We start from the raw sequence: 26,408 nt of genomic DNA on the forward strand, positions 1-26,408 counted from the left end.
CTCTGCTCCTGGTATTAGGGGGTGACATGAAGGGACTCTGCTCCTGGTATTAGGGGGTGACATGAAGGGGCTCTGCTCCTGGTATTAAGGGGTGACATTTAAAGGACTCCTGGTGCTGAGGAGGCTAAATGCACCTGGTGTGGTACGCAGGGACAATACTGAGGTATGAGACCACTCCACCTGTCTACCTCTGCCAAGGACCGGCCTCCATCACATGAATAGTCGGGAGTGGGTGACCTGGGGCTCAGAACACGGCCCCCGCGCCACCTCAGGACTTTTACACTGACGTGACTGGTATCCGGGTCAATCACAGCCCCCTTATTCCCACTCACAGCACTGCCATCTGGACTGAAGTGCGGGTGCTATCAAAGAGTCACATCACAACCCCCGCACCCTCCTCTCAGGGATCTGTCACCTCAGGATAGCGGGAAGGTGGGCACTCTATGGGGGAGTGGTTACGGTGCTCGCCCTCGCGACGCTGCTCTGTGATTGGCTGGCTACTGCCAGTGAGCAGGAGCGCGCGGCGCGGTTCATCCCAGCAGGCTGTGCGCGTGCCCGCTCCGTGACAGACATGGCGGCGGATCCGAGCTTGGACTGGGTCAGCTCCCTGCCCTGGGCGTGGGGCTACGGGATCACCGCGGCCGGCCGAGTCTTCTTTATCAAGTAACCGCGGGGCCTGGGGGGCCACATCCGTGTCACACACATCTCACACAAATGTCACGTCTGTCTCATATCCATGTGTCTGCTCTCCCCACAGTGAGGAAGCCAAGAGCACAACCTGGCTGCACCCGGTGACCGGGGAGACCGTGCTGACCGGACACAGGAAGACCCCAGGTCAGTGCATCTGCAGGTGGTACACATGAGAAATCCTCACACCCCTGCCATTATGTATGCACACCCCGTCTACAGTACGTGTAACTGCTGTGTGCCCCCCTCTAATGTATATGACGGTGTGCAGTCATATTACTACTGTGTGCCCCCCTATGTATATTACTGTGTGCAAATGTGTGCCCCCCTCTAATGTATATTACTGTGTGCAGTCATATTACTACTGTGTGCCAATGTGCCCCCCATGTATATTACTGTGTGCAGTCATATTACTAATGTGTGCAAATGTGTGCCCCCCTCTAATGGATATGACTGTGTGCAGTCATATTACTACTGTGTACCCCCCATGTATATTACTGTGTGCGAATGTGTGCCCCCCCCTCTAATGTATATTACTGTGTGCAGTCATATTACTACTGTGTGCCCCCTATGTATATTACTGTGTGCAAATGTGTGCCCCCTATGTATATTACTGTGTGCAAATGTGTGCCCCCGTGTATATTACTGTGTGCAAATGTGTGCCCCCCGTGTATATTACTGTGTGCAAATGTGTGCCCCCCATGTATATTACTGTGTGCAGTCGTATTACTGGTATGTGTAAATTAGTGCCCCCTCTAATGTATATTACTGTGTGCAGTCGTATTACTACTGTGTGCGAATGTTTTCCCCCCAATGTATATACTGTGTACAGTCATAGTACAGCTCTCTATATAACTGTGTGCCCCTCACATGTGTGTATACTGTGTACAGTCATAGTACAGCTCTCTATAGAACTGTGCCCCCTCACATGTGTATCTACTGTGTACAGTCATAGTACAGCTCTCTATATAACTGTGCCCCCTCACATGTGTGTATACTGTGTACAGTCATAGTACAGCTCTCTATAGAACTGTGTGCCCCTCACATGTGTATATACTGTGTACAGTCATAGTACAGCTCTCTATAGAACTGTGCCCCCTCACATGTGTATCTACTGTGTACAGTCATAGTACAGCTCTCTATATAACTGTGCCCCCTCACATGTGTGTATACTGTGTACAGTCATAGTACAGCTCTCTATAGAACTGTGTGCCCCTCACATGTGTATATACTGTGTACAGTCATAGTACAGCTCTCTATAGAACTGTGTGCCCCTCACATGTGTATCTACTGTGTACAGTCATAGTACAGCTCTCTATATAACTGTGTGCCCCTCACATGTGTGTATACTGTGTACAGTCATAGTACAGCTCTCTATATAACTGTGTGCCCCTCACATGTGTATATACTGTGTACAGTCATAGTACAGCTCTATATAACTGTGTGCCCCTCACATGTGTGTATACTGTGTACAGTCATAGTACAGCTCTATATAACTGTGTGCCCCTCACATGTGTGTATACTGTGTACAGTCATAGTACAGCTCTCTATATAACTGTGTGCCCCTCACATGTGTGTATACTGTGTACAGTCATAGTACAGCTCTCTATATAACTGTGTGCCCCTCACATGTGTATATACTGTGTACAGTCATAGTACAGCTCTCTATATAACTGTGCCCCTCACATGTGTATATACTGTGTACAGTCATAGTACAGCTCTCTATATAACTGTGCCCCCTCACATGTGTATCTACTGTGTACAGTCATAGTACAGCTCTCTATATAACTGTGTGCGCCTCACATGTGTATATGCTGTGTACAGTCATAGTACAGCTCTCTATAGAACTGTGTGCCCCTCACATGTGTGTATAACTGTGTACAGTCATAGTACAGCTCTATATAACTGTGTGCCCCCTCACATGTGTATCTACTGTGTACAGTCATAGTACAGCTCTCTATATAACTGTGTGCCCCTCACATGTGTATACTGTGTACAGTCATAGTACAGCTCTCTATAGAACTGTGTGCCCCCTCACGTGTGTATACTGTGTACAGTCATAGTACAGCTCTCTATATAACTGTGTGCCCCTCACATGTGTGTATATACTGTGTACAGTCATAGTACAGCTCTCTATATAACTGTGTGCCCCTCACATGTGTATATACTGTGTACAGTCATAGTACAGCTCTCTATAGAACTGTGTGCCCCTCACATGTGTATCTACTGTGTACAGTCATAGTACAGCTCTCTATATAACTGTGCCCCCTCACATGTGTGTATACTGTGTACAGTCATAGTACAGCTCTCTATAGAACTGTGCCCCCTCACATGTGTGTATACTGTGTACAGTCATAGTACAGCTCTCTATATAACTGTGCCCCCTCACATGTGTGTATACTGTGTACAGTCATAGTACAGCTCTCTATATAACTGTGCCCCCTCACATGTGTATCTACTGTGTACAGTCATAGTACAGCTCTCTATATAACTGTGCCCCCTCACATGTGTGTATACTGTGTACAGTCATAGTACAGCTCTCTATATAACTGTGTGCCCCTCACATGTGTATATACTGTGTACAGTCATAGTACAGCTCTATATAACTGTGTGCCCCTCACATGTGTGTATACTGTGTACAGTCATAGTACAGCTCTCTATATAACTGTGTGCCCCTCACATGTGTATATACTGTGTACAGTCATAGTACAGCTCTCTATATAACTGTGCCCCTCACATGTGTATATACTGTGTACAGTCATAGTACAGCTCTCTATATAACTGTGCCCCCTCACATGTGTATCTACTGTGTACAGTCATAGTACAGCTCTCTATATAACTGTGTGCCCCTCACATGTGTGTATCTACTGTGTACAGTCATAGTACAGCTCTCTATATAACTGTGTGCCCCTCACATGTGTGTATAACTGTGTACAGTCATAGTACAGCTCTCTATAGAACTGTGTGCCCCTCACATGTGTGTGTATATACTGTGTACAGTCATAGTACAGCTCTCTATATAACTGTGTGCCCCTCACATGTGTGTATACTGTGTACAGTCATAGTACAGCTCTCTATATAACTGTGCTCCCTCACATGTGTGTATACTGTGTACAGTCATAGTACAGCTCTCTATATAACTGTGTGCCCCTCACATGTGTGTATACTGTGTACAGTCATAGTACAGCTCTCTATATAACTGTGCCCCTCATGTGTATATACTGTGTACAGTCATAGTACAGCTCTCTATATAACTGTGTGCCCCTCACATGTGTATACTGTGTACAGTCATAGTACAGCTCTCTATATAACTGTGTGCCCCCTCACATGTGTGTATATACTGTGTACAGTCATAGTACAGCTCTCTATACAGGGAGTGCAGAATTATTAGGCAAGTTGTATTTTTGAGGATTAATTTTATTATTGAACAACAACCATGTTCTCAATGAACCCAAAAAACACATTAATATCAAAGCTGAATATTTTTGGAAGTAGTTTTTAGTTTGTTTTTAGTTTTAGCTATTTTAGGGGGATATCTGTGTGTGCAGGTGACTATTACTGTGCATAATTATTAGGCAACTTAACAAAAAACAAATATATACCCATTTCAATTATTTATTTTTACCAGTGAAACCAATATAACATCTCAACATTCACAAATATACATTTCTGACATTCAAAAACAAAACAAAAACAAATCAGTGACCAATATAGCCACTTTTCTTTGCAAGGACACTCAAAAGCCTGCCATCCATGGATTCTGTCAGTGTTTTGATCTGTTCACCATCAACATTGCGTGCAGCAGCAACCACAGCCTCCCAGACACTGTTCAGAGAGGTGTACTGTTTTCCCTCCTTGTAAACACACATTTGATGATGGACCACAGGTTCTCAATGCGGTTCAGATCAGGTGAACAAGGAGGCCATGTCATTAGATTTTCTTATTTTATACCCTTTCTTGCCAGCCACGCTGTGGAGTACTTGGACGCGTGTGATGGAGCATTGTCCTCCATGAAAATCATGTTTTTCTTGAAGGATGCAGACTTCTTCCTGTACCACTGCTTGAAGAAGGTGTCTTCCAGAAACTGGCAGTAGGACTGGGAGTTGAGCTTGACTCCATCCTCAACCCGAAAAGGCCCCACAAGCTCATCTTTGATGATACCAGCCCAAACCAGTACTCCACCTCCACCTTGCTGGCGTCTGAGTCGGACTGGAGCTCTCTGCCCTTTACCAATCCAGCCACGGGCCCATCCATCTGGCCAATCAAGACTCACTCTCATTTCATCAGTCCATAAAACCTTAGAAAATCAGTCTTGAGATATTTCTTGGCCCAGTCTTGACGTTTCAGCTTGTGTGTCTTGTTCAGTGGTGGTCGTCTTTCAGCCTTTCTTACCTTGGCCATGTCTCTGAGTATTGCACACCTTGTGCTTTTGGGCACTCCAGTGATGTTGCAGCTCTGAAATATGGCCAAACTGGTGGCAAGTGGCATCTTGGCAGCTGCACGCTTGACTTTTCTCAGTTCATGGGCAGTTATTTTGCGCCTTGGTTTTTCCACACGCTTCTTGCGACCCTGTTGACTATTTTGAATGAAACGCTTGATTGTTCGATGATCACGCTTCAGAAGCTTTGCAATTTTAAGAGTGCTGCATCCCTCTGCAAGATATCTCACTATTTTTGACTTTTCTGAGCCTGTCAAGTCCTTCTTTTGACCCATTTTGCCAAAGGAAAGGAAGTTGCCTAATAATTATGCACACCTAATATAGGGTGTTGATGTCATTAGACCACACCCCTTCTCATTACAGAGATGCACCTCACCTAATATGCTTAATTGGTAGTAGGCTTTCGAGCCTATACAGCTTGGAGTAAGACAACATGCATAAAGAGGATGATGTGGTCAAAATACTCATTTGCCTAATAATTCTGCACGCAGTGTATAACTGTGTGCCCCTCACATGTGTGTATAACTGTGTACAGTCATAGTACAGCTCTCTATAGAACTGTGTGCCCCTCACATGTGTATACTGTGTACAGTCATAGTACAGCTCTCTATAGAACTGTGTGCCCCCTCACGTGTGTATATACTGTGTACAGTCATAGTACAGCTCTCTATAGAACTGTGTGCCCCCTCACGTGTGTATATACTGTGTACAGTCATAGTACAGCTCTCTATAGAACTGTGTGCCCCCTCACGTGTGTATATACTGTGTACAGTCATAGTACAGTTGTCTATATTAATATGTGCTGTATATATACTCTATTATATGTACCAGCCAGTTGTGTCTTTACGGTGTACAGAATACAGGCCTCATACATGTACACGCTGTAGACATACTTCCATTTTTTTTTTTCTGTTCCTAAACTGGAACAGATAAACAGTAATTACACCGCACATGTGATCCTAGTATTACACCGCCATGCAGCGATGGAATAATACTAGCAGTGACTTCCACTGACGGAATAAGGCTACTTTCACACTAGCGTTTTTGCCGGATCCGGCAGGGCTCAGCAACAACGCTTCCATTACTGATAATACAACCGTCTGCATCTGTTATCAACGGATCCGTTTGTATTATCTTTAACATACCCAAGATGGATCCGTCATTAACTCCATTGAAAGTCAATGGGGGACGGATCCGTTTTCTATTGACTTGTATTGTGGGTCATGCCGGATCCGTCTTGCTCCGCACCCCAGCAAGCGGCGGTTTGCTCTCCGGTATGGGAACAAAACCAAACGGAGCAAAATGCATTCTGGTGCACTCCGTTCTGTTCAGTTTTGTCACCATTGACAATGAATGGGGACAAAACGGAAGCGTTTTTCTCCGGTGTTCAGCCACTAAAATGGATCTCAATACCAGAAAATAGAAACGCTAGTGTGAAAGTAGCCTTATACTTATAGTGACGGATCCGTTTTTTTCCTTTTTGATTTCACACAACCGCATGCTAACGGAATGGATGTGCAAAATCAACACAGATCTGTTTAATTCCAGCATTGAGATTCTCTGCCGGATCTCGATTAACAACACAAGTGTGAATGTAGCCTAATAGAATAGTACTAATAGTGTCGTACACTGACGGGACGGTACTAATAGTGTCGTACACTGACGGGACGGTACTAATAGTGTCGTACACTGACGGGACGGTACTAATAGTGTCGTACACTGACGGGACGGTACTAATAGTGTCGTACACTGACGGGACGGTACTAATAGTGTCGTACACTGACGGGACGGTACTAATAGTGTTCTGTGCTTACAGAATAGCACTAATAGTGTCATACATTGACGGAACAATTCTAATAGTATTGTACACTGATGGAACAGTACTGATGATGTATGCTGACGGAATAATACTAATAAGGTCGTACACTGACTAAGCAGTACTGATAGTGATGTAAACTGATGGAACAATATTAATAATGAAGTACACTGAAGGAGTATTACTAGCAGTGTTGTAAACTGAAGGAATGTTACTTATAGTGATGTACAGTGACGGAATAGTACTAATAGTTACATACACTGACTGAATATTATTATTAGTGTTGTGCACTTATGGAATAATAATAGCTCTGTACACTGAAGTAATAATACTGATGGTGACGTCCACTGACGGAATAGTACTAATAGTGTGCTTTGCTGAAATAATAGTATTAATAGCTTTATGCACTGATGGAATAATACCACTGCACAGTGATGGAATGATCTTTATTTATATAGCGCCAACATATTCCGCAGCGCTTTACAATTCAGGGGTTCATGTACACACAGTCATAAATAACATAGCAACAGACCAGTCAATAATTAGAAGAAGAGGAAGGAGGGCCCTGCTCGCAAGAGCTTACAATCTATGAATAGTAATAACACTAGTGATGAGATTACTCGGGGGTTGATACCTTTTAATGGCTAACTGAAAGATGCCAAGATGGCTCGCTCCTGAGACCACTGCTCTGGTCCTCAGGCCTGTGTATGGAAAGCTCGCAGGAATCTCCTTTTCATATCTCCTATTTACTGGCTGAGGCTACTTTCACACTAGCGTTCGGGGCTCCGCTTGTGAGTTCCGTTTGAAGGGGCTCACAAGCGGCCCCGAACGGATCCGTCCAGCCCTAATGCATTCTGAGTGGATGCGAATCCGCTCAGAATGCATCAGTCTGGCTCCGTTTGTCCTCCGCTCCGCTCAGCAGGCGGACACCTGAACGCAGCTTGCAGCGTTCAGGTGTCCGCCTGGCCGTGCGGAGGCAAACGGATCCGTCCAGACTTACAATGGAAGTCAATGGGGACGGATCCGTTTGAAGTTGACACAGTATGGCTCAATTTTCAAACGGATCCGTCCCCCATTGACTTTCAATGTAAAGTCAAAACAGATCCGTTTGCATTATCATGAACAAAAAAAAAAAAAATTTTATTTTTTTTTGTTCATGGTAATGCAAACGGATCCGTTCTGAACGGATCTAAACGTTTGCATTAAAGGTGCGGATCCGTCTGGGCACATACCAGACGGATCCGACCTAAACGCAGGTGTGAAAGTAGCCTAACCCAGTACAATGTTATTTGTTACTTCACCGCAGACGGAGTAGTAATAATGCTGCTGTATGCTGCACACTGATTTCATAGTATATATACAGTCATTTAGAACGGATTGGGCATTGATGGCGCTTGTGTACCTTTTTATAGATTAATTTTTTCCATCTACTGTGCAGACGCGCTCCCGCTCAGTAACACGCCGGATTGTAGGGTTGACCCCAGCGTTGAGTACAGGGGGGTGGCAGTGCTCTTGTGGACGGGGGTTGCATGCTGTCTTCATGGTTGTTCCTTTAGGCCTCATGCACACGACCGTTGTGTGCATCCACGGCCGTTCCGTTTTCCGTTTTTTTTTCACTGACCCATTGACTTTCAATGGGTCCGTGGAAAAATTGGAAAATGCACCGTTTGGCTTCTGCGTCCGTGATCCTTTTTCCAGTCCGTGAAAAAAATATAACCTGTCCTATTTTTTTCATGGACAACGGTTCACGGACCCATTCAAGTCAATGGGTCCGTGAAAAATCACGGATGCACACAAGATCCGTGTCCGTTTTTCCTATAATTTTCAATGCAAACTTGACTTAGTTTTTTTTTTCACTTTTCATGTCCGTGGATCCTCCAAAAATCAAGGAAGACCCACGGATGAAAAAACGGACACGGAACAACGGAAACCGTTTTTGCGGACCGCAAAAAAAAACGTCAGTGTGCATGAGGCCTTACTTTTTGGATCAAAACTAACGCGTCTGCCTCTTGGGCTACTTTCACACCAGCGTTTTTGCTGGATCCGTCATCGATCAGCGGAAACGCTTCGTTCTGATAATACAACCGTCTGGATCCGTTCTGAACGGATCGGGTTGTATTACCTCTAAAATAGCCATGACGGATCCGTCTCTAAAACCATTGTAAGTCAGTGGGGAACAGATCCGTTTTCTTTTGGGTCTCAGAAAACTGATCCGCCACCATTGACTTACATTGTGTGTCTTGCTCCGCACCACATCGCGGACAGAAAAACGCTGCTTGCAGCGTTATTCTGTCCGCGATGGGGATGCAGCCAAATGGAATGCAGCCAAATGGAACGGAACGCATTCTGCCTCCGCTATTGAGATCCTATGACGCATCTCAATAGCGGAAAAGGAAAGCGCAGATGTAAAAGTAGCCTTACCTTTGTGTCACTGCTATGTACTCTGAATTTTCACTAGTGGTCCTCAGCTTCGAACGTGTGGCGGAAGCAAGCAATAGGACTGTAGCTTTTACTTTTCCAGTTGTGTCTAATGAGAGCAGCGATGTGATTGGCTGGTTTGGTACGTGAGGCCCGTGTAGGGAAATGTGATGTGTGGACCCCCCAGGAAAGAGCTGGTGGCTGTGTATACAGTAGTGGTGGTGAATGTGATGTTGTGCAGGCCCCTGCGCCCTCACACAGACCATTGTAAATATTTACTGGGTGCTGCGATGTTCTGCAGGATCCTTCTGTCTGGCCGAGCTCCAGGTCTCGGCTCACGCTCTCCGCTGGGCCTGTCCGGGTTTCTTGCCAATGTGAGCATCGCACTGTCTGTTACAGTGTGGGAATGAGCTGTCTGTGTAGACTGGCGCAGTCTGCCAGCACCATTGGCCCCTGTCTGCTTGCTCATATCTCTGTGGATAGTGTTTGTTGGGGATCCAGATGGCACGTTTGCCTCCACTATAAATAACAAGGAGCTGCCAGTGCAGGAAAGCAGCAGATTTGTGATTGTAGAGGTGCACAGCCTCTGACCGTACCCCCACATTCCACAGTTAGTCCTGCGTTCTCCAGACCCCAGAACATCCCGCTGATACAGTCTCTGTATTCTTTTTCAGATTTACCTACCGGCTGGGAGGAGGCGTACACATTTGAAGGTGCCCGATACTACATCAAGTGAGTGCTGTCTGTAGTGGTTTATTTAAAGGGCCGGTGTCTTCTTTGTTTAGTTTTGAAACTTTCTAATAGACTGTGGGGCAGATTTTGCTAATCATGTCTCATTTAGACAAACGATGTAAAACTGGCCCAAGCTCTGTCCGTGGAAAACTGATGATTTTCCTATCTCGCTGAATCTGGATAGTCTTTGACTGTGTTCAGTTTATCTGCCTTTACCATCTGTGTCACATTGGTATGTCATCCTTCTTTCATGTCAGTGAGAAAAACTGAAGAATTAATTCACACCTAGCATCTCGTAGCGAAGCATCAGTCACAAACTAACTGTACATGGATGGTGGCCAAGTATGGTCACTTATCCCAGACCATCTGCTATCCTTTTGAGCTGAACTGAACGGCCATGTGAAACCCGCCTAATGGGTCAGTTTTCAGTCCTGGTGCTGTCCGTTCAGCACCTTATAGACAGTGGCTGATGCTGGATCATATATTTGGTGGACGTTTAGACTGTCTGACTTATGTACCCACCCACTGGTTGACTTGCGCGTTTTGGCACAAAAATTTAACTTTTTAAGCAATGTCCCTTTTCTAACAAGTCTACCCCCCCCCTCCCCTTGGCAGACGAGGTGCCAAAAGTGTTTTTTTGGCGTAGTTTACTCCAGTTTTCAGGCACAAGCACATGTTGGGAATAGTCCCCTCACAATTTACTTTGACCAGGCCCTGCTTTAAAGTTGCGACAGTTGTCTCCCAGTCCACATTCACCTTTGGTTTGACTTGTATGTGGTTTTCAATGGGTGAGAGAGGAAAAAACCTCTGCTAGACACCTCCGGTGGTGGCTTATTTCCTGGGAAAATAAGGATCGGGCAGAAAAATGTTCCCATTCCTCGTCTCCTCCGACATCGTCTATCGGTAGTTGGCAGCTCTCCATATACATTAGATGGTTGGCTGGTCCTGCTGAAAACGGCGTCTTTTGTCGACCATACACTAATGTGCATGTGGCCTTAACAGCTGAGGGCTGTGTATCCAGATTGTATCATCTTCTGTACTTATAGAGTACCTCAGCATTAGGCCCCATTCATTTGGTCTGCACCTGATCTGCATTTTTTTGCGAATTGGATGCAAACCTATTCATTTCAATGGGTCCGCAAAGAATCTGAATAGCACACCATATGCTGTCCGCATCCGTACGTCCGTTCCACAAAAAGATAGAACATGTCCTATTCTTGTCCATTTTGAGCACAAGAATAGGCATTGTTACAATTGATCCGCAGGAAAAAAAAAAGGGATACAACACTGACGTCACAAGGATGTCATCCATATAATTTGCCGACCGCAAAATACATACGTTCATGCGCCCTTATAAGCAGGGCTTCATAGGATATGTTTGCACCCTTGTTCACTGACAGCAAGCGTGGAAATGCTTAAAAATTGAAGCACAAACTACTAATTGCAGTATGTGTTACACTGTGATTATGTTTAAATGATGGGGCCGGCCCTTTAAGGATCTTGCCATGTTGCAGTAAATCTGTCGCTTGTTGTCAGGGCCTGACGGTGCTTTTATGACATCTGGACAGTGTCCTGACATATACGGTGCCAGCTGTGATTCATCTGGGGCGCAGTTAGCAGCAGATATGTGGCGGTCGCACTCCTATGACAGGTCAGCGTTGGATGTGCTGAGATGCTGGAAAGAAGGGAAGTTGTTCAGATAATGCTTTATGCATTTGGAAACTTTTCAGATCCTTCACTTTTTTCACATTTTGTTATGTTTCGCCCTTGTGCTAAATAAAAAAAAAAATATATAAGTTTTCCTCATCATTCTGAAGTGGTTACCCCATTATGACAAAGTACAAAACAGAATGTTCAAAATCTTTCCTAATTTATTGAAAAGGAAAAACATAAGTATTCAGACCCGGTCTCCTTGTCCCAGCCCCCCCCCCCCCCCCCACAGCATGATGCTGCCTCCACCATGCTTCTCTGTAGGGATAGTATTGGGCAAGTGTTGAGCAGTGTCTGGTTTCCTCCAGACTTGACTTAGAATTGAGGTAAAAAAAAGTTCAGTCCTGTTTTCATCAGACCAGGGGATCTTGTGGAACACAGTCTGAGAATCCTTAGGGGTCCATTCACACATCATATGTGTTTTGCGGATCCGCAAAACACGGACACCAGCAATGTGCATTACGTGTTTTGCGGACCGCACATCGCTCTCATAGAAAATGCCTTTTCTTGTCCGCAATCGCAGACAAGAATAGGACGTTCTATTTTTTTGCGGAACAGTAGTGCGGATCCACAAATGCGGACAGTACATTCCGGCCCCATTGAAAATGAATAGGTCCGTACCTGTTCCGGAGAGCGTCACAGCTAGGGAGAAGGTGAGGTGTTTTTTTTTCTCCCACGTAGAAAGTCTCCTCCTCATTGCTCCGATGCTAAAATTAGCATGCCTGGCGGGAGAATACAACGGGGGCCACAGCGGGCGAACAGAGCGCCACCCAGAAAAAATAGTAAGTGCAGTTAGATCACTGCACTATGCCCTACGTATCCTGATACTTGGTTTATAATGTTATAATGTTAGATCTGTGCATCCACACAATCCTGTCTCTGAGCTCTACAGGCAGTTCTGTCCCCCAATGGCTTGGTTTTTGCTCTGATAAGCATTTTCCGTTGTGAGACCTCATATAGACAGGGGTGTATCTTTCCAAGTTATGTCCAATCAACTGAATTTACCATGGCTGTGCAGATGGTAAGCCCAAATTCTGACTGGCATTTTATCACACTCCGACTCCAGCTCCTTCATAAATGGCCAATAATAAGTTTACTGTAGTGAAATGCTAATATTGGGCTTTTTACTTACTATTATGTAAGTAATCAGGCTGCTTAGAACTTAAACCATATTTATTGGAATGGGATTTCTGAAATTCTTGAAGTTTTCTAAACTCCTGTAAGTAAATAGGCAATGTGCTATCCACTTAGTGACTAGAAGCACTGTTATACACTTAATAATTCAATTTTAAGAAATGTATGAATTTGTCCTCAAAGATAGAAAAGCTATATATGTATTTCCTGGAGATGCAGAGAGCCATATGCAAGTCTAAATGGGAATAAAAAGAAACCTTTAAATAGTGTAACTACTATAATCGGTACTTCACAGGTGCCCGCAGTCTGCCTCCGCTATGGAAAGATGAATTCTTACCCGCTATTGGCTCCTGTTTCTCCATCTTCTGGTCCACGGCTTGTTTACGTCCTCTCCGGCATTGGCTTGATCATCTCAGCCAGTGACTGGAATCGGTGGTGATGTGTCCACAAGAGAGACGTCACCGATGAAGCTAGTTACTGGCTGCAGCAGAACAGATGATTAAGCACCTGCCAGGGATGAATTAAACGAGCCGCGGACCGGGTGATGAACACACGGGAGCCGGCAGGCAGGACCAGAGCGGTGGAGAGTGGGCAGGTAGGAATCTTTCCATAGCAGAAGCAGGCTGATGGCACCTCTGAAAAAATACTCATTCGCCGGACAACACTAAATACTGTGTTCCTGTTCTGTTTCAGGCAATGTAGTAAACGGCCTTGAGGCAGCATGAAGATACCAAATATAAGGCCTTAGGCGCACAAACGTATTTTGTTTCCATGTCCGTTCTGGTTTTATTACAGATAGGATGTGGAACCATTCCTTTCAATGGGTCCACAAAAAATGCGGACAGCACACCGCGTACTATCCACATCCATATGTCAGTTCCGTAGCCCCGCAAAAAAATAGAACATGCCCCATTCTTGCTCGTTTTGTGGACAAGGATAGGCATTGTTTCAATGGATCCGCAAAAAAAAAATGATGCAATACGGATGCCAAATGGACTGATTTTGATAACCATAGACCTTAAAATTTATAGAACATAAAATATATGAATAATATTTTATAAAATAAATTAACATTTGTAAATGTCTCTAAATAAATAAAAAAAAGAAATGTATTCATATTACAGTGTTCCCTGTGCGCTAAAAATGACATGACCGCCTTATTCTGCGATTCAATACAAGTATGGCGAAAGCAAATTTGTATAGTTTTTATTTTGTTTTAATACTTAGGCTACTTTCACACTAGCGTTCGGGGCTCCGCTTGTGAGCTCCGTTTGAAGGCTCTCGCAAGCGGCCCCAAACACATCCGTACTGCCCCAATGCATTCTGAGTGGATGCGGATCCGCTCAGAATGCATCAGTCTGGCAGCGTTCAGCCTCCGCTCCGCTCAGCAAGCGGACACCCGAGCGCTGCTTGCAGCGTTCGGGTGTCCGCCTGGCCGTGCGGAGGCAAACGGATCCGTCCAGACTTACAATGTAACGTAAGTTGACACAATATGGCTCAATTTTCAAACGGATCCGTCCCCCATTGACTTTCAATGTAAAGTCTGGACGGATCCGTCTGAACAACTTTCACACTTTTTTCTAAACTATAATGCAGACGGATCCGTTCTGAACGGATCCAAACGTCTGCATTATAGGAGCGGATCCGTCTGTGCAGACACCAGACGGACCCGCTCTGAACGCAAGTGTGAAAGTAGCCTAAAAAAACAAAAAAAAAAAAAAAAAACATTTGGAAAAAAATTTCTTTGCACCGACATTTTCTGACAGTCATAACTTTTTTTTGCGGGGCAACCTTTAGTTTTTTATTAGTACCATTTGGCTTTTTGGTCACTTTTTATTAGATTTTTTTGGGGGTGAACAAGAAATGGTGAATCATGGATTTTTTTTTTTTTTATTGCTCCGGCGGCAGGAAAAATATTTTAATATTTTAATCGTTCGAGCATTTTGGGATTCCTGTTAATTTATTTTTTATATATATGTAAGATTCAGAAAGGGGTGATTTGAATTTTTTATATATTTAACATTTTTTTATTTTAACTTTTTTTTTTTTTTGGCTTTTTACTACGTTTAGGGGACTGGACTGGACTTATCCCATACACTGCAAAAGAATACTATTGCAGTCTATAGAATTCTCAGACACTGGCTGTTGAGCCATGCCTTGAGCATGGCTTTAGGGTCCATTCACACGTCCGTTGTTTCTTTCCTGATCTGTTCCGTTTTTTGCGGAACAGATCTGGACCATTTCTGTAGCCATTTATTTTCAATGGGTCCTGACATTGAGCTGTCCGATTTTTTTCAGGACCCATTGAAAATGAATGGGTACAGAACTGCTCCAGATCTGTTCCGCAAAAAACGGAACAGATCAGGAAAGAAACAACGGACGTGTGAATGGACCCTTATAGGCATTTAACCATGACAGACCTGAGAACCTGCGGGCCTGCGGGGTGGCTCGGTTCGACATATGACCGCTGCAGACAATTATAGCAGCGTTGACCCTCTCCCCTTGCATAATATGAACAATTGTTATAATGCAAGGGAAGCAGGTCACTCACCGAACCCCATCTGTATTGCTGCCCCCTCTACTCTCTGTTCCCATCTGTATAACTGGCCCCTCTATTCTTCTGTTTCAGACGATATCACTGGCCCCTCAATTCTCCAGTCCCCATCTGTATCGCTGCCTCCTCTACTCTCCTGTCCCCATCTGTATCGCTGCCTCCTCTACTCTCCTGTCCCCATCTGTATCGCTGCCTCCTCTACTCTCCTGTCCCCCATCTGTATCGCTGCCTCCTCTACTCTCCTGTCCCCATCTGTATCGCTGCCTCCTCTACTCTCCTGTCCCCATCTGTATCGCTGCCTCCTCTACTCTCCTGTCCCCCATCTGTATCGCTGCCTCCTCTACTCTCCTGTCCCCCATCTGTATCGCTGCCTCCTCTACTCTCCTGTCCCCATCTGTATCGCTGCCTCCTCTACTCTCCTGTCCCCATCTGTATCGCTGCCTCCTCTACTCTCCTGTCCCCATCTGTATCGCTGCCTCCTCTACTCTCCTGTCCCCATCTGTATCGCTGCCTCCTCTACTCTCCTGTCCCCCATCTGTATCGCTGCCTCCTCTACTCTCCTGTCCCCCATCTGTATCGCTGCCTCCTCTACTCTCCTGTCCACATCTGTATCGCTGCCTCTTCTACTCTCCTGTCCACATCTGTATCGCTGCCTCCTCTACTCTCCTGTCCCCATCTGTATCGCTGCCTCCTCTACTCTCCTGTCCCCATCTGTATCGCTGTCTCCTCTCCTCTACTCTCCTGTCCCCATCTGTATCGCTGCCTCCTCTACTCTCCTGTCTACATCTGTATCGCTGCCTCCTCTACTCTCCTGTCCACATCTGTATCGCTGCCTCCTCTACTCTCCTGTCCCCCATCTGTATCGCTGCCTCCTCTACTCTCCTGTCCCCCATCTGTATCGCTGCCTCCTCTACTCTCCTGTCTACATCTGTATCGCTGCCTCCTCTACTCTCCTGTCCCCCATCTGTATCGCTGCCTCCTCTACTCTCCTGTCCCCCATCTGTATCGCTGCCTCCTCTACTCTCCTGTCCCCCATCTGTATCGCTGCCTCCTCTACTCTCCTGTCCCCCATCTGTATCGCTGCCTCCTCTACTCTCCTGTCCCCCATCTGTATCGCTGCCTCCTCTACTCTCCTGTCCCCCATCTGTATCGCTGCCTCCTCTACTCTCCTGTCCCCCATCTGTATCGCTGCCTCCTCTACTCTCCTGTCCCCCATCTGTATCGCTGTCTCCTCTACTCTCCTGTCCCCCATCTGTATCGCTGCCTCCTCTACTCTCCTGTCCCCCATCTGTATCGCTGCCTCCTCTACTCTCCTGTCCCCCATCTGTATCGCTGCCTCCTCTACTCTCCTGTCCCCCATCTGTATCGCTGCCTCCTCTACTCTCCTGTCCACATCTGTATCGCTGCCTCCTCTACTCTCCTGTCCCCATCTGTATCGCTGCCTCCTCTACTCTCCTGTCCCCATCTGTATCGCTGCCTCCTCTACTCTCCTGTCTACATCTGTATCGCTGCCTCCTCTACTCTCCTGTCCCCCATCTGTATCGCTGCCTCCTCTACTCTCCTGTCCCCCATCTGTATCGCTGCCTCCTCTACTCTCCTGTCCCCCATCTGTATCGCTGCCTCCTCTACTCTCCTGTCCCCATCTGTATCGCTGTCTCCTCTACTCTCCTGTCCCCCATCTGTATCGCTGCCTCCTCTACTCTCCTGTCCCCCATCTGTATCGCTGCCTCCTCTACTCTCCTGTCCCCCATCTGTATCGCTGCCTCCTCTACTCTCCTGTCCCCCATCTGTATCGCTGCCTCCTCTACTCTCCTGTCCCCCATCTGTATCGCTGTCTCCTCTACTCTCCTGTCCCCCATCTGTATCGCTGCCTCCTCTACTCTCCTGTCCCCCATCTGTATCGCTGCTCCTCTACTCTCCTGTCCCCCATCTGTATCGCTGCCTCCTCTACTCTCCTGTCCACATCTGTATCGCTGCCTCCTCTACTCTCCTGTCCCCATCTGTATCGCTGCCTCCTCTACTCTCCTGTCCCCATCTGTATCGCTGCCTCCTCTACTCTCCTGTCCCCCATCTGTATCGCTGCCTCCTCTACTCTCCTGTCCCCATCTGTATCGCTGCCTCCTCTACTCTCCTGTCCCCATCTGTATCGCTGCCTCCTCTACTCTCCTGTCCCCCATCTGTATCGCTGCCTCCTCTACTCTCCTGTCCCCCATCTGTATCGCTGCCTCCTCTACTCTCCTGTCCCCCATCTGTATCGCTGCCTCCTCTACTCTCCTGTCCCCCATCTGTATCGCTGCCTCCTCTACTCTCCTGTCCCCCATCTGTATCGCTGTCTCCTCTACTCTCCTGTCCCCCATCTGTATCGCTGTCTCCTCTACTCTCCTGTCCCCCATCTGTATCGCTGTCTCCTCTACTCTCCTGTCCCCCATCTGTATCGCTGCCTCCTCTACTCTCCTGTCCCCCATCTGTATCGCTGTCTCCTCTACTCTCCTGTCCCCCATCTGTATCGCTGCCTCCTCTACTCTCCTGTCCCCCATCTGTATCGCTGTCTCCTCTACTCTCCTGTCCCCCATCTGTATCGCTGCCTCCTCTACTCTCCTGTCCACATTTGTATCGCTGCCTCCTCTACTCTCCTGTCCCCCATTTGTATCGCTGCCTCCTCTACTCTCCTGTCCCCCATCTGTATCGCTGCCTGCTCTACTCTCCTGTCCCCCATCTGTATCGCTGGCCCTTCTGTTCTGTCCCAGTCTGTATCACTTCCCTCCCAGTCCTCTCCATTAATGTTTCTCTCTATTAGTTCTGAATATGGTCCTGGAGTAAGATGTTGAGGTCTGTGGCACAGGTTTCTCCTGTTCTTCCTGTTTTCTCTGACACCTGGTGCTCACTATGCTTGCTGATCGTACTCACCTCCTGGGAGGAAGCCATGACTCAGGGATGCTCCTGCTGAAATCTCTGTTGAGCAATCACTTCATGTTTCTACATGTCAAACATCTGCTGAGAGGCTACAATTACCTGAAAAGGAAGAAGGAGTAGGCTGCCGGCTGTGTGCCGCTGAACCATTCCAGCTGTAATCCCTAAAGTGCTGTGTCCTTAGTTATAGACCACTCCTCATATGAAATGTCTTATGTAGTGACCCTTAACCCTGAGAGCCCCCCTTAGTGCAATATCCGTAGTTCTAGACCATTTCTCATATAACTTGTGTCTGCTGTAGGGGCCGTACACAGGGAGCCCCCTCCTCAGTGCTGTATCCATATAGTTAGAGACCATTCCTCATATGACATATCTTCTGTAGTGACAGTACATTACACCCCCTCCCCCACTGGTGTACCCACTGTCTCCTCTCTCGGACTCGGGACATCTGGCTTTATTTGGGATTCTTCATATTTTTTATACTTACATCCTGTTTGTCACATTCTGCTTTCCCAGGCCCTGTCATGTCACATACAACGTGCTGATATCTCACAGGACCGGTGCTCCCACGAGACGGGGCTGTCCTTCAGTATGATTATCTCACGCTCCCTGTGCTCACAGATGAGTGTAAATTGAGGTCTGCGCTTGTCGAGTTGTGATTTTTCTTCCTTATTTTCTTAAAGTAACCCTACAGAAAAATTTGATGCGCTGTGATAATCTTGGTGCAGAGCCTGAAGAGGACATGACGTGAGTTCAGTTTTTGAGTCTCTTTGTCATGCCCCACCCACTCAGGCATTGCACTAAGCAGAACTCATGCATTAGTGCTAGTGCATCCCCTTTTCCTGTAGTTTGCCTTTAAATAGTCCTAAAGCCTCTACTCTCACCCCGTGTATAGAGAACCTGATGGGGTTGTATCTGTCTCATAAGTACCTGAGCTCACTCCATTTTATCTTACCTCATGTCCCTTTTGTCACTGAATGGGAGCCTGTCCGTGGATAAGTCTCTGGTCATTAAAGGGCCAGGCATCTCAGGATATCTTCAGCAGAGTATTGTGCATGTGGCCTCTTAATCTGGTCAAGTTGAGGCACCTCTGACTGACTTGAACATGATCAGAATTGGTCATTTTTAGTCCCATAGACAAGGATAACCATAGAGAATTATTTGGACTGCTCAGCTGCCTGTTCTTTGCCACAGATGAATACATGAAGCTTCTCCATTGTTGGGCTGGCAGATCCGGTGTCTGGGAACCTGCCTTGTCCTCATCCTCTATCGCTTCTTCTCCATGTCGTGGGCTTCATGCATAGGAGGTTAACATGGGGATGATAATGGCCCAAAGTGGGCTATGTCCTTCAGCATTAGTTACCTAAACCTTCATGTTTAAATGTTGCAGGAACGAGCCTACGATAATTTGTGGGTGTTAATGATATAGGAATCCTCTGGGGGGCGCTGTGTGTAGTCAGTATGGATAGCGTCTACGTCTGATGTCGGTGAGCCGTGTTAGGCGGGATCAATATGGATTGGATCTGTGTCTGTGAGGTCACAGTTTACCACTAGGGGTGATTTGTATGGTCGGATCTACATCTGATGCCACTGTGTGACCAGTATGGTCCAGGGTCTGGTGAGTTCTGGAGCCTGGGTCCTCACCATTTCTAGTACACATTACCTATACCTGGGTTCTCTGGTGTGGTCACCTCAATTGTAAGTCGCTGCTGATGGGTTCATGTGTAGTTACTGCTTGCCTATGAATTGTGAGTGTGAGAGTAACGGTGAGGGGGGGGGGGGTAGTTGTGTTTCACTAGAAGATCATGATTTTTTTTAGGGGAGGTACATTTTTCTACATGAATGATTTGATAGTATCATGACCTCTGGCGTCACATGATGATGACATACCTACACCATTAGTCCATTACCAGATTGGATAATCAGTGTTTTATACAGCGTTGTTCTTATTCATGGCTCCGTGACACCTCCACCACCGTCCGCTTGTACACGTGGCGTCTCCTGCTTCTGATCCGGTGCGGTGTTTGTGAAGCTGCAGGAACTTGTCATCTCCTGATGTGGACATCTGCCGAGACTGCCTAATGGTTTATGAGCCCCCTGTCAGTGACATGTGGGCACCATACGATCTGTGTATCCAGTATCAGGGTCGTCGACACTGAGCCATTTTAGTTTTTTATAGTCCTACAAAGATTTCTATAGGATAGACTGGAGAACACTTGTGTTCACATGTGTAGCACACAGCCAGGTGCCAGCAGAAGTGCTCCGGGCACTTTGGAGTCGCAGGGTATGTCTGGGGTCATGTGGCACAGTGTGCACACATTACAGCATAAGACACCATCGGTGATATAATGCTGCACAGGCCCTCATACACATTAGTGTATTGTTGGCAGGACCAGCCAAATGTAATGTGTATATGAGCTTCAGCTTTCCCTGATACATGATGAGAGGAGGATCGGGTGAACTGGATTTTTTTTTTTTCCTGGTCCTTTTGTGTCCTCGGGAGATAAGCTGACCACAGAGTTTTCTGGCTGTGGGTTTCCCCTCTCTCCCTACTGGTTGAACAGAGCACATATCTGTATGAGGAACGTTCTGCCAGCATCTATTGAAGGTCTATTGGCACGATCAGTGTATAATGTTGTCCCACTGTGACGCCTTACAGGGATGCTCCACTGCAGGCAATATCTCTAAGCTTATCATGTGATATCACGTTCTCCGGGTACTGGATTCTCTGGGGGACCAGTGGCAATTGCTGAATGTCCCGGCAGCGCCACCACATGGAAAATGAAGCATTGCACAATCCTCACAAAATCCATGGTGTATCTGTGTAATGATGATGGGTCCTCCAGAGACACTTAGCAACTGCTCTCTGCTTTGACTGATAGATGACCACCCTGGACCCTGACCGCTCCATGAATTCAGAGTAAGTGTGGATGTGTTATGGCCACTTACATGGAGCATTCCAAGTATGTGATGGACATGTCCTTCAGTGTAATCCTGCTATATATGTCACCATTTACTATTACAACTTTGATCGTAGTGACACTTGAAATGGTACTTGATCCACATTTCTGAACACCGGGAATGATGATAAGTTTTGCTCAATGATTAATCTTGGATATGAAGATCTCTAAACTTAATGAATGGTAACGATTATTGTTGTCTGTAGACCCACCATAAAGGGATGGCCTATGCTCAATATCTGATTGGTGGGGTTGCTGTAACTCTGACCCCGAAAGTAGGTGCCAGAATCGGACAGCTCCGTCCATTGTGTAGAAGGAGCGGTTTACTGCAGAGGTGCTCCCGGTGAAGTGGGAGCAGAACTGCAGTTATGGTCTCCATCCACTGCACAAAGTACAGAGTAAGGGTCCATTCACACGTCCGTTGTTTCTTTCCTGATCTGTTCCGTTTTTTGCGGAACAGATCTGGACCCATTCATTTTCAATGGGTCCTGAAAAAAATCGGACAGCTTAATGTCTGATTTTTTTTTTTCAGGACCCATTGAAAATTAATGGGTCCAGATCTGGTCCAGATCTGTTCTGCAAAAAACGGAACAGATCAGGAAAGAAACAACGGACGTGTGAATGGACCCTTATGTAGTTACAGTGCCTAAACTACTGCAAAACAGCTGATGGGTGGGAGTGCGTGGTATCCTGAGGATAGACAACCCCTTTAAAGCCAATGTCCAACCTTGAACACCATTTTACTGCTGCTATCAGCCTCCACTAGAGGGAGCTCACTGCATAGGTTGGTATTATTGACAGCTACATATAGACAGTACGCAGTAAGCCCCCCCCCCCCCCCCCCCCCCCCAGTGGTAGTTGTGGGCATCAGGATTGCATTGTGTAACTGTCCATCTAGGGGATAAGGAGCTCTGTATCAGAAAAACATATTTGACCACTAAGGATATATGAAAAGAACAGTAATCGGCATAGGGTGCTGGACCTTAGAACGACTAGGTGATAAAAGGTGATCTGCTGTACTGTCGGTGTCCTTGGCCCAGCTGGGGGCTGTGAAGGTTATTTGCAGGTGTCAGTTGCTCACGCTCCAAGCATTGATCGGCTAAATCCTGCCTCGTTTAGTGAAATAAGTTTTGTTAGTCGGTGGCGGCGTCCACAGCGCTCTCATCATATTAGTGTTTGCTGTGCTGTAATGAGACTTAAAATGCATTCAGACTATTAATGTGCTGCAGGAGGACGATGAAGGACATCAGCTTCTCCAGGCTCCTTCCATCTTACTGCTGGGCTGACCTCTTTAGACTTTCCGAGACGGGTGGCTGGTCCAGTATCACCAGAAGCACTGTCCATAGGTTGCCGGCCAAAGGTTATCAACTTCAACAAACTTTGTTCACCATCTCCTGCAGAAGCCGTCACACATGGACAGGAATCATCTGAAGTTTTCTCACCATTCTTTTCATTTCACAATCCCCTGCTCTGCAGCCTGCATACATAGGGGCATAGTGCTCTGTCCATCCAGGTCCTTCTAGTTCATGAATAGAAGACCAGAACTGCAGTGAAGACCCATATCTAGGGGAAGATTAGCCTATACAACAGTGCATTAACAGCCTATAGAAAGCTGAGAAGATGCTTGGGACACTGTATTAAAAGGTTCTGGGCCAGGAGCTGACCCACTATGCTGGACCTGGACTTTTATGGTCAGATGCAGTTTTGCTAGTGATGCCACCACGCAGACCAGTACAGCATTGATGATGGTAGTGGTGATGGTGTCATCGTGTGCCACACCCTGTAAACTTTTAGGCCCCTTGCAGACGAGCGTGAGCGGATTAGGTCCGGATGCGTGGCGGATGCATTCAGTGAAAAATGCACGATTTCGCAAGCAAGTTCATTAAGTTTGGTCTGCGATCGTGTTCAGTTTTTATCACGCGGGTGCAATGTGTTTTGATGCGTGTTTTTTTCCCCCGTGTGATAAAAAACTGAAGGTTTACAAACAACATCTGCTAGCAACCATCCGTGAAAAACGCATTGCATCTGCACTTGCTTGCCGATGCGATGCGATTTTCACGCAGCCCCATTCACTTCTATGGGGCCAGCGTTGCGTAAAAAACGCAGAATATAGAACATGCTGTGATTTTGACGCAATGCAGAACTGATGCGTGAAAACCAACGGTCATGTACCCAGACCCATTGAATTGAATGGGTCCGGATTCAGTGCGGGTGCGCAATGCGTTTGCATCACTCATTGCACCCGCGTGGAATACTCGCTCGTGTGAAAGGGGCCTTAGGTTGATTACTCAGTATTACTCCAGGTCACATCTTACTTTGTTGTCATTATTGGCCGAGTAGAAGGTTCTCCACATCTGGACTTCATCCAGAATAACCAGAAGTCCAGGCCTTGCAGATGAAATAGGACTTTAATAATGATGAAGAGGACCCCATTACACATTGTTTGTTGCGGGGTCCTGCGTTGCTCTGTGTTTAGTGAGGGTTTCGTTGCTCTCAGTTGTTATGAGTGGGGGTCCTTTTGCTCTCTGTTGTGATAGGTGGGATGTTTCATTGCTCTCTGCTGTGATGAGCTAAGCAGGGGATACTCAAGTACTTTTTGTAAAGGTCCACGTACCTGGGTCTGCAAAAAATATAGTAAGGAGGTAGACACCAATGTTGCATAGTTTGCTGCAATAAGTATTTTTTTTTTCACAATAAGCCGTGCCTCTAATCCTCTGTGTGCCTCCCACACCATAATGATGCCATCTTAGTGCCCCAATGTATTAAGAATGTCTCCTTAGTGATGCTTCACAATAATAATAGTGCCCCCAGAGTATGTTGCCTGCTTAATGCCCCCACAAAGAATATGGCCCCCTTAACTGCCTCCACACAATGTGATGACCCCTTAAGTGCCCCCTCACAGAGTGAGGCCCCATTACGCAACCTCCATATAGTGATCCCCTAAGTGCCCTGCTCACAGTGAGGCCTCCTTAAGCGGCTCCCAGCAAACCTGTGAAGGGAAGCTTACTTACCTGCTTCCTGATGCAGGCTCCCGTCTCCTGCTCTACCCAACCTCTGCTGCTCCACTCAGGTCCCTGGATGTAAACTTCTGGTTTAATGCCACTGCAGCCAGTCACTGACCGCAGCAGTGACCTGCTCTTTTGCGTCCTATCTTATGGTTACAATGATGCAAGTGATGCCCACTTAAGTGCCACCCACGGAGTGATGCCACCCACACAGTAATGGTGCTCCACTCTGTGCTCTGCTGTCATAGCGTTGTACCTGCTTGTGCTGAACCACCAAAGGCAGGGGAATGGTAACGTAGGGAGCTGGCGGTACCATGTGGGGGGGTTTAGACAACTGGCAAGCACTGCCAGTTCAGTACCCCTGAGTCAGTGTGTTACTGATTCTGTTGTGGTGAATGTGGGGAGTCTTTGCTCTCTTGTGATTGTTGGACGTCTCGTTGCTCTCTGTGTTGGGGTGGGATGTTGTTGCTCTCTGTATTTTGTGTTGTGCTGCATTGCTCTCTGTTGTGTTTGGGAGGGGGGCATCTTCTTTATAAAGGGGGAATGGTGTCTGCTTGCTCCCGGCATTTCTCCAGAGCAGTGGAGAGGAGGTGGTGTGTGCACTGATGGAGGATGGCTACTCTCTACTGACACTGCAGCCTTATTTAGCATTGACTGGAGCAGACTGATCATGTGTTATGGTGATATTGGGGGGTGTAGTTAAAGACGACTGACGTCGGTCTGGTCTATCCGCTCCTTCCAGTGTGGCCCAGACAGGCTGATCCTTATGCAATAGATGTCTTGCTGATGCCCCATCACTGTAGACCTGGAGCTTGGGAAAGCTGGGTGGCAGTCCCAGGGAGAGCAGCCTCGGGGGCCATATTGCTTGGTACCCAGCTTTCCCAGGAATGGGTTGTTGCTAAGAACCTGCAGAACAGAATATAACCTCGGGAGCTGATGTGGGAGACATCATGCTTACACTTCCACACTGCGTTCTTTCCTGTGGCGGTGTGAGCGCCCAACACTTGTTATATTTATCTAGAGCCGTATTCTCACCTTGTATGACTTTCTGGATCAGCCTCTCCTCCTCGGCCCAAGCTCAGTTACAGCAGCCATCTTGCAGTGTCGGAGCATGTAGTCACTGAAGTCCAGGCAGAGCCTTTTTATGGCAGCCTGTTCACATGAGGGCTTGTGGATTGACTCTTGGGGAGCTCTGTTCCCCTCTAGTTGTGACGACGGTGGTGGTGGTGGGGTTCTGCCTGCACAGTGTTAAGGCCGATTATCGGGAACGAACGCTCATTCCCATTAGTTGTTAAGGTGCGGCAGAACTGCCCCTTTCTGATACTTGCCTGCTTAGTCAGCGTGTGTAAATTACGCGATTTTCAGGCTAGTTATCAGAAGCGAGCGCTCAGCGTACCGTTTATTCCCGATAATTGTCCCGTATAATCAAACAATGGCCATCTTATATCAGGATGAAAGAAGCCCAATTATCGGCAGCACATTCCTGTGTAATCAGAGATGTGATGCTGAACTGAACACGGGGCGGGGGGATGACTGCGGTAGCAGTGTTTCTGTGGTGGCTAACCTCCGGCACTCCAGCAGTGGTGAAACTACGACTCCCATCATGCTCCATTCATTTTTATGGAGTTCTGAGAACAGCCAAGCAAGTGTACATCTTGGGAGTTGTAGTTTTGGCCATCACAGCAATATTTCCTCCCACATTCAGTTTGCATCAGGCAGGTGCCAACAAGTGCCAGTGGATGTGCGCTCGCATTGCCTGAATATTGGGCAGTGTAATACAGCCCTTATTCCTGGTAACGGTTGGAGAGGAGTCATAGGGAGTGCGTGCACTTGCAGGAGTAATGCGTCATTGTATTTGGAGGTTAGCTGGCGTCGCTTGATCATGGGTTGTTCCTCTCAGGATGTCCATAGCTGATCAGGTGGAAGCTCCAAGTAGAGGCAGTTCTAGAGATGTTCCAGTGGTGGGGCGACCGTGACCTATCATCTGATCACTTGTGAGGTTTGTGCAATGGAGGAGGCAGTTTGGAGGGATAAGTGGATGCCT

At 46.8% G+C, this 26,408-nt stretch overlaps 1 protein-coding gene across 7 annotated transcripts in view; it reads left to right on the forward strand.

The window, feature by feature from the left end:
- Positions 1-527: 527 nt before the first annotated feature.
- The window catches only part of PLEKHA5 (pleckstrin homology domain containing A5), a 94,492-nt gene continuing 68,611 nt past the window's right edge, over positions 528-26,408 (forward strand). For 4 of the 7 annotated variants that reach the window (XM_040435416.1, XM_040435354.1, XM_040435378.1 and 1 more), the window contains exons 1-3: positions 528-663; positions 758-834; positions 10,034-10,091. In XM_040435416.1, the coding sequence (XP_040291350.1) occupies positions 572-663; positions 758-834; positions 10,034-10,091 (227 nt within the window). In that variant the 5' untranslated portion in view covers positions 528-571. Of the gene's footprint in view, positions 664-757; positions 909-10,033; positions 10,092-13,628; positions 13,781-26,248; positions 26,364-26,408 lie in introns of those variants that run through there. The other 3 variants (XM_040435409.1, XM_040435371.1, XM_040435387.1) reach the window with 3 other exon arrangements.

The sequence above is a fragment of the Bufo bufo genome, chromosome 1 (assembly GCF_905171765.1).
Source record: "Bufo bufo chromosome 1, aBufBuf1.1, whole genome shotgun sequence".
NCBI classification, from domain to species: domain Eukaryota; kingdom Metazoa; phylum Chordata; class Amphibia; order Anura; family Bufonidae; genus Bufo; species Bufo bufo.